The sequence below is a fragment of the Rhincodon typus genome, chromosome 4 (genome assembly GCF_021869965.1).
Source record: "Rhincodon typus isolate 14 chromosome 4, sRhiTyp1.1, whole genome shotgun sequence".
NCBI lineage: Eukaryota > Metazoa > Chordata > Chondrichthyes > Orectolobiformes > Rhincodontidae > Rhincodon > Rhincodon typus.
The window spans coordinates 80,765,424-80,781,582 of NC_063335.1; the positions used below are offsets into that span (position 1 = coordinate 80,765,424).

At 40.6% G+C, this 16,159-nt stretch overlaps 1 protein-coding gene across 2 annotated transcripts in view; it reads left to right on the forward strand.

The window, feature by feature from the left end:
* Window positions 1–16,159, forward strand: part of cnbd1 (cyclic nucleotide binding domain containing 1) — a 138,954-nt gene that overhangs the window by 37,947 nt on the left and 84,848 nt on the right. Inside the window, exon 1 of one of the 2 annotated variants that reach the window (XM_048596409.1) lies at window positions 10,686–10,764. The exons of the other annotated variant lie outside the window; for it this stretch is intronic. Within the exon in view, the coding sequence (XP_048452366.1) occupies window positions 10,707–10,764 (58 nt within the window). The 5' untranslated portion in view covers window positions 10,686–10,706. Of the gene's footprint in view, window positions 1–10,685; window positions 10,765–16,159 lie in introns of those variants that run through there. 2 annotated transcript variants of the gene reach the window in all.

A 16,159-nucleotide genomic window follows, 5' to 3' on the forward strand; every position in this document is an offset into this window, starting at 1 on the left:
TGTTGGTGCCTGTGTTATTAACAAACTCTTCAGTTTCTGGTATTCCCCAAATCAGTTCATTGGAATCATCACCAAAGGATTCAGACGTGGCAGACGTCACAGTAGGAGGTACCCTCAGGTTATAGGGGCTGCAGCCAATTTGATAGCATACAATAAAGGTGGGCATTTAAGAGTCTGCTTCCCAGGAAATGGCACAGCCGGCAAGTGCTGCCCAAGATCAAGAAATTAAGCTAACCAGCTATTATTCATAAAAACCTTTTAATTCATAAAAAGCTGAGCTTTTCTGCTCCTCTGATGCTGCCGGACCTGCTGTGTTCCTCCAGCTCCACACTGTGTTATCTCTACTTTTTAATCTAATGTTGATTTGAAACCAAAACAAGAAATCTAATTGTAACATTCCTCTGTTTTTGTTATTCATCATCAATTTAAGCCTCTGATGAAAAATATTACGCATATCTTTTATATTCAAGGGGTGGGTGATGGCATAGTTGTATTGTCACTGGACTAGTAGTCCAGCAACCCTACGAATCATTCCAGGTACCCCAGGTCAAGTTCTACCACAGCAGATGGTGGAGTTTGAATTTAAAATGAAACTCGAATTAAAAGTCTAATGAAGATCATGAAGCCATTGCTGTAAAAACTGATCTGGTTCACCAATGCCCTTTAGGAAAGGAAATCTGCCGTCCTTTCCTTGTCTGGCCTACATATGACTCTAGACCAGTTCATTTTGAAATGGGTAGCATTCAAACTTAATGTTGCCATCTCATTTATTTGATTGTAGCTGGGACTGAACAGATTTCTGCCTGCTGGCTTCTTCTTTAAGGCACTGGGTCTACCTTTTCACTGAGAAAAACGTTTCAATGATAAACAAAAACAGAAATTGCTGGAAAAACTCAGCAGGTCTGGCAGGATCTGTGGACAGAAAGCAGAGTTTATATTTTGGGCCTGGTGACCTTTCTTCAGAACTGTTTCCAGCATCCACAGTTCTTCGGTTTTTGAGTTTTTAATGACGTTGAGCCAACCTACTCTTCTTGAAAGAAAACATTAAAACCATTTAAAACAAGGACAATGGGGCAACAGGGAAGAGAGGATTTTAGAGTAACATGTGCAGTGTTGGATAGCATTATTTGTGGAGGTGGGCTGGAAGAGGAATACTGTGGTTCCCCAGGGAACCAGAATGTTACCAATGACCACCAGATGGCCATAGGTGGTCAGCTCTCAGCATCTGGACCAGAGGACTTAGCAGCAGTGCTATGACACACCTAATGACAGGAGTGATCCAAATCAGTGAATTCATCTCCACGTGACATCTATTCATCATGAGACCAGACTCTCATCATCTCAATGCACTTCATAGTAATCAATCATTCAGAATAGCTTAAAGTTGCATTCGTCTTTCATGGCTTTGCACCCCTTTCCAAGGTACAGGCAATTAAATTTAAACCATTAAAATAAGCAGGTAGCATGCAAACAGTGGATCCAGAAGGGGTTGGAAATCTTCCATTGTGCTCCTGACACCCATCTTCGGGTGTTAACTAATTTTATGGTCCATGTAAGAGTATTGTATAGTAAGGGTATTGGATAAGGAAATAGGCTGCTTTGGATCTTTGGATCATTGCAGCTTGAAATTTGCAGTTCAAAGAGTCCATCAAAAATTTATAGACAAATGTAAATGTATTGAGTAGCTGGTGATGTTTGTTTACTGTTGATCACATCTGGTCTTTTTCTATAGATTCAATCGAGAATTGATCTAGAATGGATGAAAAATACCAATACGATAAATGATTAATGCATCGGAGGGCTCAGGACCTAAGTAGAATTTAGTTTCAGTATAATATAAAATATAATTGCTTTGCAGTTACATCTGACATGAGAAATGAAGTATTTGCTGATGGATAATTACCAGAGGGAAAAGGACAAACTACACCAAAGAATGAGGTAAAAAGAATGAAATACTAGGCATGCACAGTGGTATTTAATGTTATTTAATATAATACAAGCAGTAACACTGTACTTTGACACTGGCAAAAGTCTGCATTGAAAAGCAGCTTCACTGAAACTTGATCAAATGGAATGTGCCTGTATTGTCTAAACTTTAAGAATTTAAATCATATTATTCTAAAGTTAACTGGAAAAGGCCTTGCTTGACACATGGTGTTATGATAGATTATCTTACGAAATAATCACAGGAACCTTGAAGTATAGGTCAACAATCACTTATTGAATCATGTCAGGATAGTCCACCCCAGAAAATATCCAAAATATGAGGTAGCCCTCTAACTCAATGAGGATTCATCAGTTATTTATATGTTCAAAATCATGTAGACAGTACATTATGAAAGACAGTATCTTACTTGAATTCTGTAATGGTCTGTTTTAGACAAGCACTTTGTTTTTCACAGATTCCAAAAGTGAGAGGGTGCCCTTTTATCACCGGCCTCACCACTCCTTATCTTCTCAGACGCCATCCTATCTCCTTTCCAAAGCCTGTGCTTCGTTCCAATCCTTGACGAAACCCCATTGCTTTGTTTCTCTTTGTGGAAACAGGGCCACTGTCAAATTCCATTTCCAAATCAGGCCACAGGGTTAATGCTGGTTCAGCCACGTGGCATTTTCATAGAAAGTCTCTCTGTCTCTGCTGCATCAGCAGCTAAGCATATTTATGCAGTTTAACTAAATTTTTTTTAACCTGACTACTTTCATAAACGAAAGTGAATCTTAAATGACTGATATAATCATTGCTTATGAAGTTAGCTGAAACTCTTCACCTCATTCTTAACTTACCTGAACCCCAGTTGGAACTTCATGTGGATTCATAGGTTAACTCATGTCATACCCAAAATGCTCCCTAATTATGGCTATCCCTAACAATAGTTTGGAACTTTTTCTCATTGATGAATATTTTATGACACAACATACACTTTTAAAAATGAAATTCTCATTAAATAAAGATATTGTTTCACATGTAACTCTATTCTGGCATGAAACTAAGTTCCTTTTAATAGGAAATCATCATCAACACTTGCCAGTAATTGTGCTGACATTTCAATGCTTTTTCTTCAATATTTATTTCTATTCTTGACACAAACAAATTACAATTTACAGCAAAATGCTGCCTTTCACAAGGGAAATATTCCCAAGAAACCTCGTAAATAGCAAACACGGTTTATAGTTGGATTCAGTTGGATAGGGTCCAATCATGAAAATTTTTGATATTTACAAATGTTGTAGGGTGATTGTAACAAGATCAGCCGGGTGGACCTCATAGGAGTTCCCTGATTGGAGCTGTTAATCTGATCCAATAAGGGAGCCCTGGCTGACAGATATAAACAGAAGTGTCAGAGGTTCTGTTCTGTCTCAGAACTGGCTTTGGGGAAGCTGGACCAGTGCCAAGTACTATGTGCGTGTAAATAAAGGATGGCTTGGCAACGGGATACCGGCCTCTGTGGAGTTAGTTCTGTTGTTTCAGTAAATAAAAGTGTCCCTTAAGAGCACATTAACAACTCAGATGTAGGTTTAAAGACAACTACTACCCATTAACGCTAGACTGACTGGATAGCCTCACTTTGAATAGAAGCATGTAATAAATTTGCTATTTTATCAGAATTCAGTAAAAGCTAAGTAAACGTTTATTTTCCTTATTCTGTCTGGACAGTAAAATTTCTCTGTAGTGATCTGCCCAGCTATTAGTAGTGTGCAGCAACCTGATTCTCAATTTCTGTGGGAAAGTAGATTTGTTCAGTCCCAGAAAGTCTGTTCAGATATGAAATGGTCATTTTTGGCAGGAAAGACTGTTGTTAGTGGAAAAAAACAATAACTGGTTGTAATAATTGGGATTGATACATGACCAATATTACCTGGAGGAAACAAATACATGTAACTTGTGTGGTGATTGTATGTAGATTTAAAAATGACACTAGGTAAGGTATGACGTTATGGTGTGTTCTAATCTGGCAGCAAAGGTCGAATGATACCAGGCCTCTGATCAAAACAATAGCAATCTAAGATATCTCTTGTGATGCTATAGACGGGTGAAATCTCATAGTGTACAATAATGTATTTCATGACAAATGATGCTGTAATGGGTAATAGAGTTTTTCTTTATTCATTCACGGAATGAGGGCATCGCTGGCTAAGCCAGCATTTATTGCCCATCCCTAATTGCTCAGAGGGCAGTTAAGAGTCAACCACAGTGTTGTGGGTCTGGAGTCACATATGAGCCAGATAAGGATGGCAGTTTCCTTCCCTAAAGGTCAGCAGTGAACCAAACGGTTTTTCCCAACAATTGACAATGGATTCATGGCAATATTTAGACCCTTTATTCCAGATATTTTTATTCAATTCAAATTCCATTATCTGCCATTGCTTGATTTGAACCTGGGTTCCCAGAACATTCCCTGGGTCTCTAGATTAACAGTCTAGCGATAATACCACTAGGCCATTGCCTGGAATGCTTTGAGTGGTAAGCAAATTTTCAAATAATAAACAGGAGAATCTGACTGCATATGATATTCAGCAATAATATTTTAATATAAAACTTTTCTTTTAGTTGTAATCCTGAGAAGAGTGTAATGATGGGGGAAAATGAGTTTGTTGTTCCTTTCTATGACTGAAAGTGTTGCAACAATTAATGAATATGGTATCACTCACTGCATGAAATGCAAATCCAGTATGTTCATCCTGTCAATTTGCATGAATTATGCTAAGAACACTGGCAGCAGTCCTGATCTGAGTCCTGGGTGAAAAGTGTGGAGTGGGAATTGGGGAGAATAAAGGTGATGATTGGTAAACTGTGCATTTGGAAATGCAATCCTGCTTCAAAACAGTTTTCCATCTTATTTTTTATCTAAAAAGGAAAAGAAACATAAATTTTTATAACGTTCACTCAACAAACACTTAATATTTCCAAATGCAATGGGCCCAGCTTAGTCCATAAAACGAACAGCAGCAAAATCAACAACTTTTCTGTTGCTGCTGGCATCCCACATTCTGCTATTCAGTTCTGTGGCTTTAGGCTGTTTCAGGGGCCCAAACTGAGAGTAACATTGAACTATATCAATGTCGAAAGCCCAGACTTCATTTAAAATAGTGTGAAAGGGGAAAAGGAAAATAATGGAGACTTCACTTAAAAAAAGAGTGTGAAAGGGGAAAGACACAGAGAGAGCATCTGCCTGGCGAGTGCCAGGGTTAAGGATATTGCCTCCAGGGTGGAGAGGAACTTGGTATGGGAAGGGAAAGATTCAGTTGTCATGTTGCGTTTGAGTAACAGTGACAGAGCAGGATTAAGGAAGAAGTTTAGCTAGGGGCTAAATTAAAAAACAGAACCATAAAAGTAATAATTTCTGAATTATTACCAAAGCTATGGGCATATTGGCATAGGATAATTAAGATTTGAGAAATGAAAATGTGGCTTAACGACTTGTGGGAGAAATGGGTTTTGCTTCACGGGCCATGGGTAGTAATACTGTGGAAACATTTCAAGCCCAATAACTGTTCTTTGAAAAGCTTCAGAACACTTGGACTGTAGACATTAGCTCATTTTCTTTCTCCACAGGTGCTGCCGAACTGGTTGAGTTTCTCTTGCACTTTCTGTTTTTATAGCAGGGATAAATGTTTTTTCAGGTGGACAAGCAGTCATTAACAGGATGTGACAGAGATCAGTGTTGAGACCTCAACTATTTACAATCTGTGTAGATTTAGATAAAGAGACTGAAAGTATGGTAGCTAAATTTTAAGCTGCCATTAAGATAAGTAAAGAAGTAAATTGTGAAAAGGAGGCAGGGGGTTTATATTAGAATACATATAGGTTATGTGAGTGTCCCGAAATCTGGAAAACAAAGAATAATGCAGGACAATGTGAACTTGATCACTTTGGCACAAAGAATGGAAAGCAGTAAACTATTTAATTGGAGAAATTTCACAGAGTTCAGTGGTACAAAGGGATTTGGGTGTTGTAGAACATGAATTACAAAATGTTAGAGTGCGGATAAAGCACGTTTTTGGAACAAAAATGGAATTTTGGCATTTTGTGCATGGGGAATGGAAGATAAAAGTAGAGACATTTTATTATACCTGCGCAGAGCCTTAGAGAGACCAAATATGGTCTTTGTGAATAGTTTGTCTACTAATTTGGAAAAGATATAATTGTAACAGAATCAGTTCAGGGAGGTTCACTTGACTTGTTCCTGTCCATTACTCTTTGTGAAATGTGTGAAAGAGATTGAAGGGGCTCTCAAGATTCCTGAGTTTGAGTCTCACTGGCTCCACAAGATTCATCAATTTTTATAGATGAGCCATAGAAAGCATCCTATCTGGATGCAATACAGCATGGTATGGCAACTACTCTTCCCAAAACTGCAAGAAACTACAAAGAATCATGAACACAGCCCAGTCCATCATGCAAACCAGCCTTCCATCCATTGACTCCATCTATACTTCCTGCTGCCTCAGAAAAGCAACTGAAATACTCAAAGACTCCTCCCATCCCAGTTTTACTCTCTTCCATTGGACAGAAGGTATAAAAGTTTGACCACATATACGAACAGATTCAAGAACAGCTTCTACCCTGTTGTTGTCAGACTTTTGAATGGACCTCCCAAATGTTAATTGTGATCTCTCTCCTTGCACTTTCTCTGCAGCTGTAGCATTGCATTCTGCACTCTGCCCTGCATTCCTAATGCACTTTATATGGTATGATCTGCCTGTATTGCATGCAAAACAACATTTTCATTGTATCTCGGTACATGTAACAACAATAAATCAAATCAAAACAAGTAGTATAATAACATCTCTAAACAAGTTGATGGGAAAATATCTGAAAGGGATTGAAAATACCAATGGTGTTGATGATTTTATGGAGGAATAGGTCCTGAATCTTGCTATACTTTTTAAAGACAATGGCTTTGGTCAGAGCTCTTTTGAGGAATACCAGCAAATTATTGAAGGAAGTGATATAGAGGTGAATTTCTCTGATCATTCCACTGAAGACTGCAATGTCATGCAGCAATTGTAACCGGAAACTGTTAAATTCCTGGATGTGAAAAAGTGCCCAAACTGTCTTTCTTATTACCAATGTGGCTCTTGCAGAGAAAACATCTGATGACAGTGTTGAATCTTTTGTGTCTTCAAGAAAGTCTACAGATCATAACAGTACAAATGAGTTTCCTATAGATCCCAGTCCGTAAGTATGTGTCTGAGAGGGTCTAATTTCCTCAAATATTCAAGTCTATTTTCATTTCTGATGATGATGAAATTCTACTTTATGCTGATTTTTCATTGTCTACAAGCGGAAGAAAATGTGTAAGTAATACCACTACCAAGAGAAAGAGAAAATCTTATGAATGAGTAGCAGGGACATCTTTTCTTCTTCTTTAGAATGCTATGCATTTTTTTTCTGCTTGATTCATTCCTTGATGAGACATTGAATAGTTATTTCATCATTGCAACAGTTGGGAATGATATATTGAAGTTCTTCATGGGAGCTGAACTGAAATTGAGTGCTCCAATTTCTCTCCAATATTAAGAGAGATTCCAATAGAACCTTTCACATTTTCAGTTGCTACTCCAAAATTGACATCTTCATAGATGATCCTTGAGGCTCAGTGCCCAGACAGTTTCTTCTTGAAAAGCAGAATTTCAACCACCCTGCATCTTGTGATAGGATCTTCTCTGCTGTCCTTGACTGCAGCACTGTTCCCTCCTAATTACGATTTGTACCTCACCACATGATAGATCAGTGATTTCTCTCTGAGACCCTACAGGGGTGTGTATATAAGCTAGTAGTGGATGTGCATGGATCCGTGTGACAATGATTCCTCAGAATGCACACTTCTTCTGAGCACACCTTGCCTCATCAACATCCTCATGCTGAGGGTCCTGTGTCACAATTAATGTATCTGGGGGGTGTTGAAAGATACAATTTAGAACTCACATGGAGAAGGGGTAAAAAAGACACCATTGTCAGATTTTCAAATTTTAATTAATCCAAATTAGTGATTATTGTATCCACATGCAATGCCAGTTCTTGCTTTGTCACCAGGTGTCTAGAAGAGCCCGATCTTTCCATCATTAATGGCTGTACAATCTGCAACGCTGCTAATCTCCCAGGTCTCCACCTCTGTCATAGTCCTGGTGGAGAGAAACTAGAGTTATGACTGTGAGAAATATACTTTGTTGAGTTGATTGAAATGAAACATACAATAGGATGGGGCAGAGGGTGGGATGGATATTCCTACATGGATTGGAGATTGACCCTTCTTTTTAGGCACCCTGACCATGGCATGGTTGGTCAGCTGACTGTGGCCCCACACAGAGACCTCACTGTTCCCACCCCATCAGTTGACAGGGTTGGCATGTCACCCTGAGCTCACAGTAGCCTCCCGATTGCCACCATCCTCCTCCTCTACCTGACTAGGACTGCCTGACTGGAATTATGGAATGCTTCCTCAAGGAGGCTGATGTTTTACCTCAGAAAAAGAACACAATCTTGGCAGGCCAAATTGAATCCACAATGGTTGTTTTGAATAGGTTACAGACGGATGCACTCTCAGACTTGGCATTCCAATTTGCCCAACCAGCTGAAGTCGATTATGGCCAAAAAGACCACAGCAGACTCATCAACACTTGCCATAGTCAGATACCCTGAAAGTGTGTCTAAATTGTAGACAAAGCCATTCAGTGATAACATCAACTCCAGCTCAACTGAAAAAGTGTAACCATGTTCAAAATGAATTGTTTCTTGAAGATGTGCAGATTAATGAAGAAGGCCTTATCGATTTGACACAAGGAAAAATCTATTCCTGAGGGTGTAATATGTTTATTCCACCACAACTGTTAAAATATCTGGTTATTTTAAGGATTGCTCTGTTGGGATCATGAGCATCCCCGTGTTGCAGATCATTTTCATTAACATGAAAACACTTATATGACACCTAAAAACAGTTGAACAATCTATCTGTACACTATTTCATACATAACAATCTATTCACACTCCCTGACTGGAAAGGTACTAGCCAACCTGTCACTGGCTGTAACTTAACCACGTTGTTATCCTTAGGCCACTGGCACTATGTAATGAGAATATGACAGAGAAACAGAAGAAATTGCAAGTGACAAAAGTTTAAGTGTACTCTTATAAGCAGTTACAAATAAACCATAATTTTATGTTTGTGATTGAATTCCTATAAACTGGTGAAATTGTGACCACAAGCTCCCATCATTACCAAAGCAGATCAAATGGTTGGTTGTTTCCAACTGGATGACAACATAATGTGGCATTGTTTTATTCATTCTTGAAGGATGTAGGTTGCTGACTGGACCAGCATTTATTGCTGATTCCTAATTGCCACTTGAACTGACTGGCTTCCAAGAGCTAATTCATAGTGTAGTTGGTAGTCAAGGTGTAAGCCAGGTTACATAGAGACGGCACATTTCCTTTCCTAAGGGATGTTAGTGAACCAGGTGGGCTTTTATAACAATCAATGATAGTTACATCAGGTCAGCTTTTACTGCCAGATTTTTATTGATTCATATTTCACCATTTGCCATGGTATGGTGGATATTTGGATACTTGTCCAGTGCCTTGACCAGTTCCTATGCAAGTCTTTCCTAATATGTGATGCTTATTGATGAGCAGACCATGATATTTCAACTCCCGAGGCACTGTTACATAATCACGTTGAGAAAGCTGTATACGCTGTACTAGTGGTATTGATTGATTTGAACTGGAGTTCTTTGTCCATCACCTCTGAGAGTCGAGTGGAAAGTGCCCAAGAAAGGCAGCTGCTAGTAAACTGTGTTTAATTCTGCTTCTGACAACACAGTGTGGAGCTGGAGAAGCACAGCAGGCCAGGCAGCATCAGGGGAGCAGGAAGGTTGACATTTCGGGTCGGGACCCTTCAAAAATTCTGCTGCTGTTGATTTTGCTGCTTCTCAGAGATGCGTTGTAGAACTGTATGAGTTGTTTCCATGCTGCAGTGAATTCTGACGGTTCAAACCAAGTTGCGTAAAGCCTACGATTACCAAAAAGTTGAAAATCGCCTGTACAGATGGTGAAGAAGTAGTTCTGTGATTACAAATCTTTCGCAGTTTCACGCTGGAAGACTTTCCATCCCGTCCATTTGAAAGGGTGACGAATCCTGGCTGCGCGTACTCTCGCCCGGTTGTCCCTGCTGAGTCTCACCATCGTTGTTTCAAGTCAGAATGTATGGGTTAAAAATCGGGGTGGTGTTCACGATGGTTAAATGATAACCCTGATATTACCGAGAGGGTCGGGACCTCTTGGTAAATTGTGGTCTCCCTGGTGTAAGAAAGATGTTGTTAAACTTGAAAGGACTCAGAAAAGATTTACAAGGATTTTGCTGGGATCGGTGAGGTGGGGGGCGGTGGTGGTGGTGGTGGTTTGAGCAATAAGAAGACCCTGCTTTGGTAGCATTTCTGAAGAAAGGTCTAGGCCCGAAACGCCAGCCTTCCTGCTCCTCGGATGCTGCTTGGCCTGCTGTGTTCATCCAGCTCTCTACACCTTGTTATCCATGAAGCTCTCTGTGTCTCTCTCTCTCTCACTGCCTGCCCGTGCACCAGCGGTGCTGCTGCTGCTGGCCGGAGCCGCGAGCGTGTTCCCTGGAGCCCGCGCCTCCTGAGCGTCCGTCACGTGTCTTGTCACCATGGAGACAGACGCCCAGCCTCAACAACGGGTCGGCAACACCATCATGTCGGCTCCCGCTTCAGCCGCTCCGAGGAGCTGGAGCCGCTCAGATCAGACTCCGGGTAAGAGCGACATTCCCCTGCCACAGTGTATGACCCCCCGGACCCCCTCGTCCTGTGGGTAGATCATCCGTGTGCACTCTTCTAATTTTTTTTAATTAACCTAATGTTGTGACGCACCTCTGGAGTAGGTGGGACTTGAACCCGGGCCTCGAGGCGCAGAGGTAGGAGCACTAACCATTGCAGCACAAGAGCCCTCATGTATGCACCGTTACCATAAGGGAGAGAGAGAGAATATTTCTGCTGACGTCTTAAAAGATGTGACCAGAATACACTTGAATGAGGTTCGATGCAGAAATATGGGGAGAGATTAGAGTAATGTGACTGGATGGTGGGTCAAATGTCGTCCTTTGTGCTGTATAGTTCTGTCATGTATAAATTTCATTAGGTTAATCTGGTTACATAAGAACAAAGTAGTACGCATGGTAAGAAATTAAAACAGAAAATGCTGGAGAACTTCACCATCTGAGGAGAGAGAATGATTGTTCTTCCATTAATCCAATTTCACTCCTAATTCAAAAGGCCCTCTGATCAATTGTCATCCTTGATTTTTTTCTTTCATAGAGGTATACAGCACAGAAACAGATCCTTTGATCTAACTTGTCCGTACTGACCAGATATCCAAAACTGATCTAGTCCCATTTGCCAGCATTTGGCCCATATCCCTGTAAACCCTTCCTGTTCATGTGCCCATCCAGATGCCTTTTAAATTTTGTAATTGTACCTGTCTCCACCACTTCCTTTGGCACTAGTTCCATACGTGCACCATCCTGTGTGTAAAAAAAGTTGTCCCTAAGGTCCCTTTTAAATCTTTTCCCTCCCACCTTAAACCTATGCCCTCTAATTTTGGACTCCCCTACCCTGGGACTATTCACCCTATCCATGCCCCTCATGATTTTACAATTCTCTATAAGATTATCCTCAGCCTGTGACACTCCAGGGGAAAAATCCCCAGCCTATTCATCCTCTTCTTATAGCTCAAACCCACCATTCCCAGCAACATCCTTGTAAATCTTTTCTGAGTCCTCTCAAGTTTAACAACATCTTTCTTATACCAGTGAAACCAGAATTGAATGCAGTATTCTAAAAGTGGCCTCACCAAAATGGCCTGTATATCTACAACATGACATCCCAACTCCTGTACTCATTGCGCTGACCAATGAAGGCAAGCGTGACAAACACCTTCAAAGACCTTGTCTTTTATACTGTACCACAAAACTCCTTACTCCACTGCTTGAGTTGAGTGACACTGGTTTTTTTGAAGGAGTGAACTTCTGTGTATATCCTGACTGATCTGCAGTTTTATCTTTGCTACAGTTTTGTCATTCTATGCTGTGAAACTGGCTGCATGGCATTAATTCACAGTTAGGTGCAAATCTCCTATAGTTGAAATTGGCAGCAGTTTTATCAGGGAGTAAGATGGCAGGTATGTTGGTGAAGGATTGGGATGGAAGATAAGGATCTGGTGTATGACTGTTGGGATGCAGATGGATTCTGTCCAGGAAGGTTCAGGTAACTGGGAAGGAAAGGGTGATTGGCATCGGAGGTAGAAGTGGTAGTATGAGTGATTGGGAGTCAGTAGTGTAGTTAACCAGGAGTTACAGCAAATTTTAATTGTCTAATATTTCCTGTATAACTATCCAAGTAAGTGCGTCAGAGTCCTTGGTCTCCAAAATTAAGTCCAAATTGGAAACTTTCGCAGGGGATTCTCTATATCAGAGAGTTTAAACTTTGGAATTTTGTAAGTCATTACGTTGTGACTTCTGAGGGTTCCAATGTGCATTTTTTGGGGTGCATTTATTCCCAGACTATCTGGAGACTGGAAGATCAAGGCCATTAGAGACTAAAAGTGTGATTTCAAACTTATGAGAACCAGAAAACACAACTAATCAAAAGCCATAAATTCCAAACATGTGAATGTGTCACAAAGGTATATGCTGCCTCCTCAACCTGCTGAACCTGTCTGCAGCTATTACACCATCCTCCTCTAAAGCATCTCTACTGTCATCCAACTGGTTGGGACTTTTTTTATTCTTATCCATTTAATAGTAGCCAGGGAATCACTTACAATGACTTCTGTTCCTGCGCCCACTCCATTAGCTTTGCTTTCTGAGAAAGGGTTACCGGACCCAAAACGTTAACTCTGTTTTTCCCTTCATAGATGCTGCCAGACCTGCTGAGCTTTTCCAGCAACTTTGTTTTTGTTCCTGATTTACAGCATCCACTCTTCTTTTGGTTTTCATTAGCTTTGGCATTTCCTGAGGAAACATCTGTAGCCCCACCTATTTCTCAGCCACAGAACATGCTTATCTCTGGTGGCATCATTTAAAGCGTAGGTTTAATTTTCATGTCTGTACTCACGTCATCGAGTTCTACTTCACCAGCATTTCTCTGAACTCTTCCATTGTTGCTAAATAATCAGATAGTTGTTTGTTAACCAGTGTAGAAGAGTTGAAATTTCCTCCAAGTACATATTGGGAAGACTGAAGCCGTTGCTTTTATACCCATCCCTAAGATGGACACACTGTTCATTTCCCTGGCAACAACCTGAGATTAAGCCAGTCTGATGGTGACATTGGTGCCACATTTGATCCCGAGATGAGTTTCTGATCACATATTTGTGATAATACTTTGAATACCTACTTTCAGCTACAAAGCATCACTGAACTTTGCTAATGTCTCAGCTCATCTGTGACTGAAAGCTTTATTCGTGTCTTCATTACCTCTACACACTCAACTGTTCTAAAGTACTTCTTCTGGTCTCCTAAATTCTAACCTCCACAAATTTGAGATCATTCAAAACCCTGCTGCCCATTGTCTTAACTTGTAACAAGTTGCCTTCCTTTTTCAGCACTGTGCTTATTCCTGGTCAAACAATGCTTTGACTTTAAAATTTGCTTCCTTGTTCCAAATCACACAATGGACTTGCCTCTGCTAAGATTTCACAACCTTTGTAATAAGTTGCACTCTTCTAATTCTGCCTCTTGTGTATTCCCAATTATAATCACTCCTAAAGTCACACCCCTAGTTGACTGGATGGCTAGCATTGCAGTTCAATTGCTAATTTTCTCTGCCTCCTGAATTCACCTTTCTTCTTTAAGACAGATCTTTCATTATTTCTAGACTCAGTTTCTTTCTCAGACTCAATGCCACACAACTGCAAAAACTACATATTGTTTGAACTTCTCCACCAGCTTGACATTCTGGTTTCTCATCACATTTGTCCTTGTCTGCATAGAATCTGCCTCTGGGTGTGGATTATGACATTTAATATCCTCACATTTATCTTCAAATTCTTTTACCATTATCCTATATCACTGCCATTTTATATTACCTTTCGTGGTCACTGATTTATTAAGATTTTAAGATTTCCTTTTGATAATCTTAAGATCCAATGACTTAACCGTGAACCTTTCTGGTGACAACATTTACAATTCAGCAGAATTAAGACATGACATTTTATTGTCTGAGTAGCAGTTTACAAGGTATAATTAGTAGCTTCAGTTTACTCCTCATTCAAATGTCTCCACCATTTAGCCTAAGCATGAGGCTTAAGTGTTTTACAAAAGCATTCAGTTCTGATAGAAGGCACAGTCCTGTGACATTTGGCTAGATTTAATGCAGCCCAGTTGTGGTCCATGTATTGGTGGGAGTGGTCTGACTTGACCCTCCTGGTGGAGGAGGAAGGTCTCAAGCAAGATTCCTGACCATGGCAGAAAAGTGTCAGTTAGGTTCATTAAGGAATGAATTGATATCTATAATCTATATCTATAATCCTTCAGACCACCATCGTTTAGTGATGTCTCATGGATTAAATGGGAGCTGCACAGCTTTTCTGCGCCTTCTGAATGCCGCCTGGCAAACATTGTAGATTTCTGTCCAATTGAGGGACCTGGCATTGGGAAGGGAGAGATGTGGATAGCTACCTGCCTGCATTTACCACTGACCTCCATCACCACCATTGCTTCTGATCCCCATTTCATGATTCCCAAAGCAGAGAGTAGGGATAAAGACGCCTTTATCAGGTTGTTGGGACCACAACTATTGACGTTGTACATTAACAATTTGGATGAAGGAACTGATGACGTTGTTGCCAGCTATGCAGATGACATAAAGATAGATGAAGGGACAGGTTGTGCTGAGGAAGTGAGGAGGCTGCAGAAGGACTTGGACAGAGTGGGCAAAGAAGTGGCCAATGGAAGAGAGTGTGGGAAAGTGTGAGGTTGTGAACTTTGGTAGAAAGAATAGAGGCATAGACTGTGTTGGTTCTTGATTAGTAAGGGGATCAAGGGTTACGGGGAGAAGGCAGGAGAATGAGATTGAGAAACGTATCAGTCATGATCAAATGGTGGAGTAGACTCAATGGGCCAAATGGCTTAATTCTGCTCCTATATGGCCTTATTGTCTTATATTATGTTCCCTCACATCTGGCTTGCAATCTTCTAGTGATTCTGAGCCTCTTGTATGTATAAGAACTGTGAGTAGCAGTAGGCAATTCAGCCTCTCGAACCTGCTCTACCATTTGATTCGATCATAGTTCATCTCATCTGGTCTTCATGTACACTTTCCTGCCTGCTCCCCATAACACTTCAACCTATTACTAATTTAAAAATTTGTTCATCTCCTCCTTAAATTTGCTCAATATCCCAGCATTTACCACATATTGTGATACTGAATTCTGCAGATTCACAATCCTTTTGAGAGAAATAATTTCTTCTCATCTCAGTTTTAAGATAAGGAGCGGGAGATTTAAAACAATGACCTCTCATCCTACATTGCCCTACTTGAGGAAACATCCTCTCTACATCTACTTTGCAAATCCCATTCAGCATCTTACATACCTCAAACAGATCTTCTTTCGTTCATTTAAACTCCATTGCTGTCAGTAGCCACTGCTTCTGATGACACAGCCAACAATGAAGAACTGCTGGCACTTGATTGGCTTGCAGTTTTCAGTGGCTGGCACATCCAGCACCTGGTTCCTGAATCCTGAGGAAGGCTGGTTAGTGGCTAATTATGTGCTTGAAGGACATAATCTCACAGGGCCTGCCATATGTGACAGATATGAGTTCTCTGCTAGCTTTCTGGTGTTGGGGCAGAATAACTAAATAAGTCACTCAACACCTGGAGCCAACTTCCAGCATCAAAGAGTTCTTTTTTGATGTTGCACTGGGGAGATGAAACCTCTGGGGGTCCAGAAGCTTCTTCAATGTACAGAGATAGTAGGAACTGCTGATGCTGGAGAATCTGAGATAACAAGGTGTAGAGCTGGATGAACACAGCAGGCCAATCAGCATCAGAGGAGCAGGAAAGCTGACGTTTCGAGTCTGGACACTTCTTCAGAAATGGAGAAGAATTTCTGAAGAAGGGTCCAGACCCAAAACGTCAGCTTTCCTGC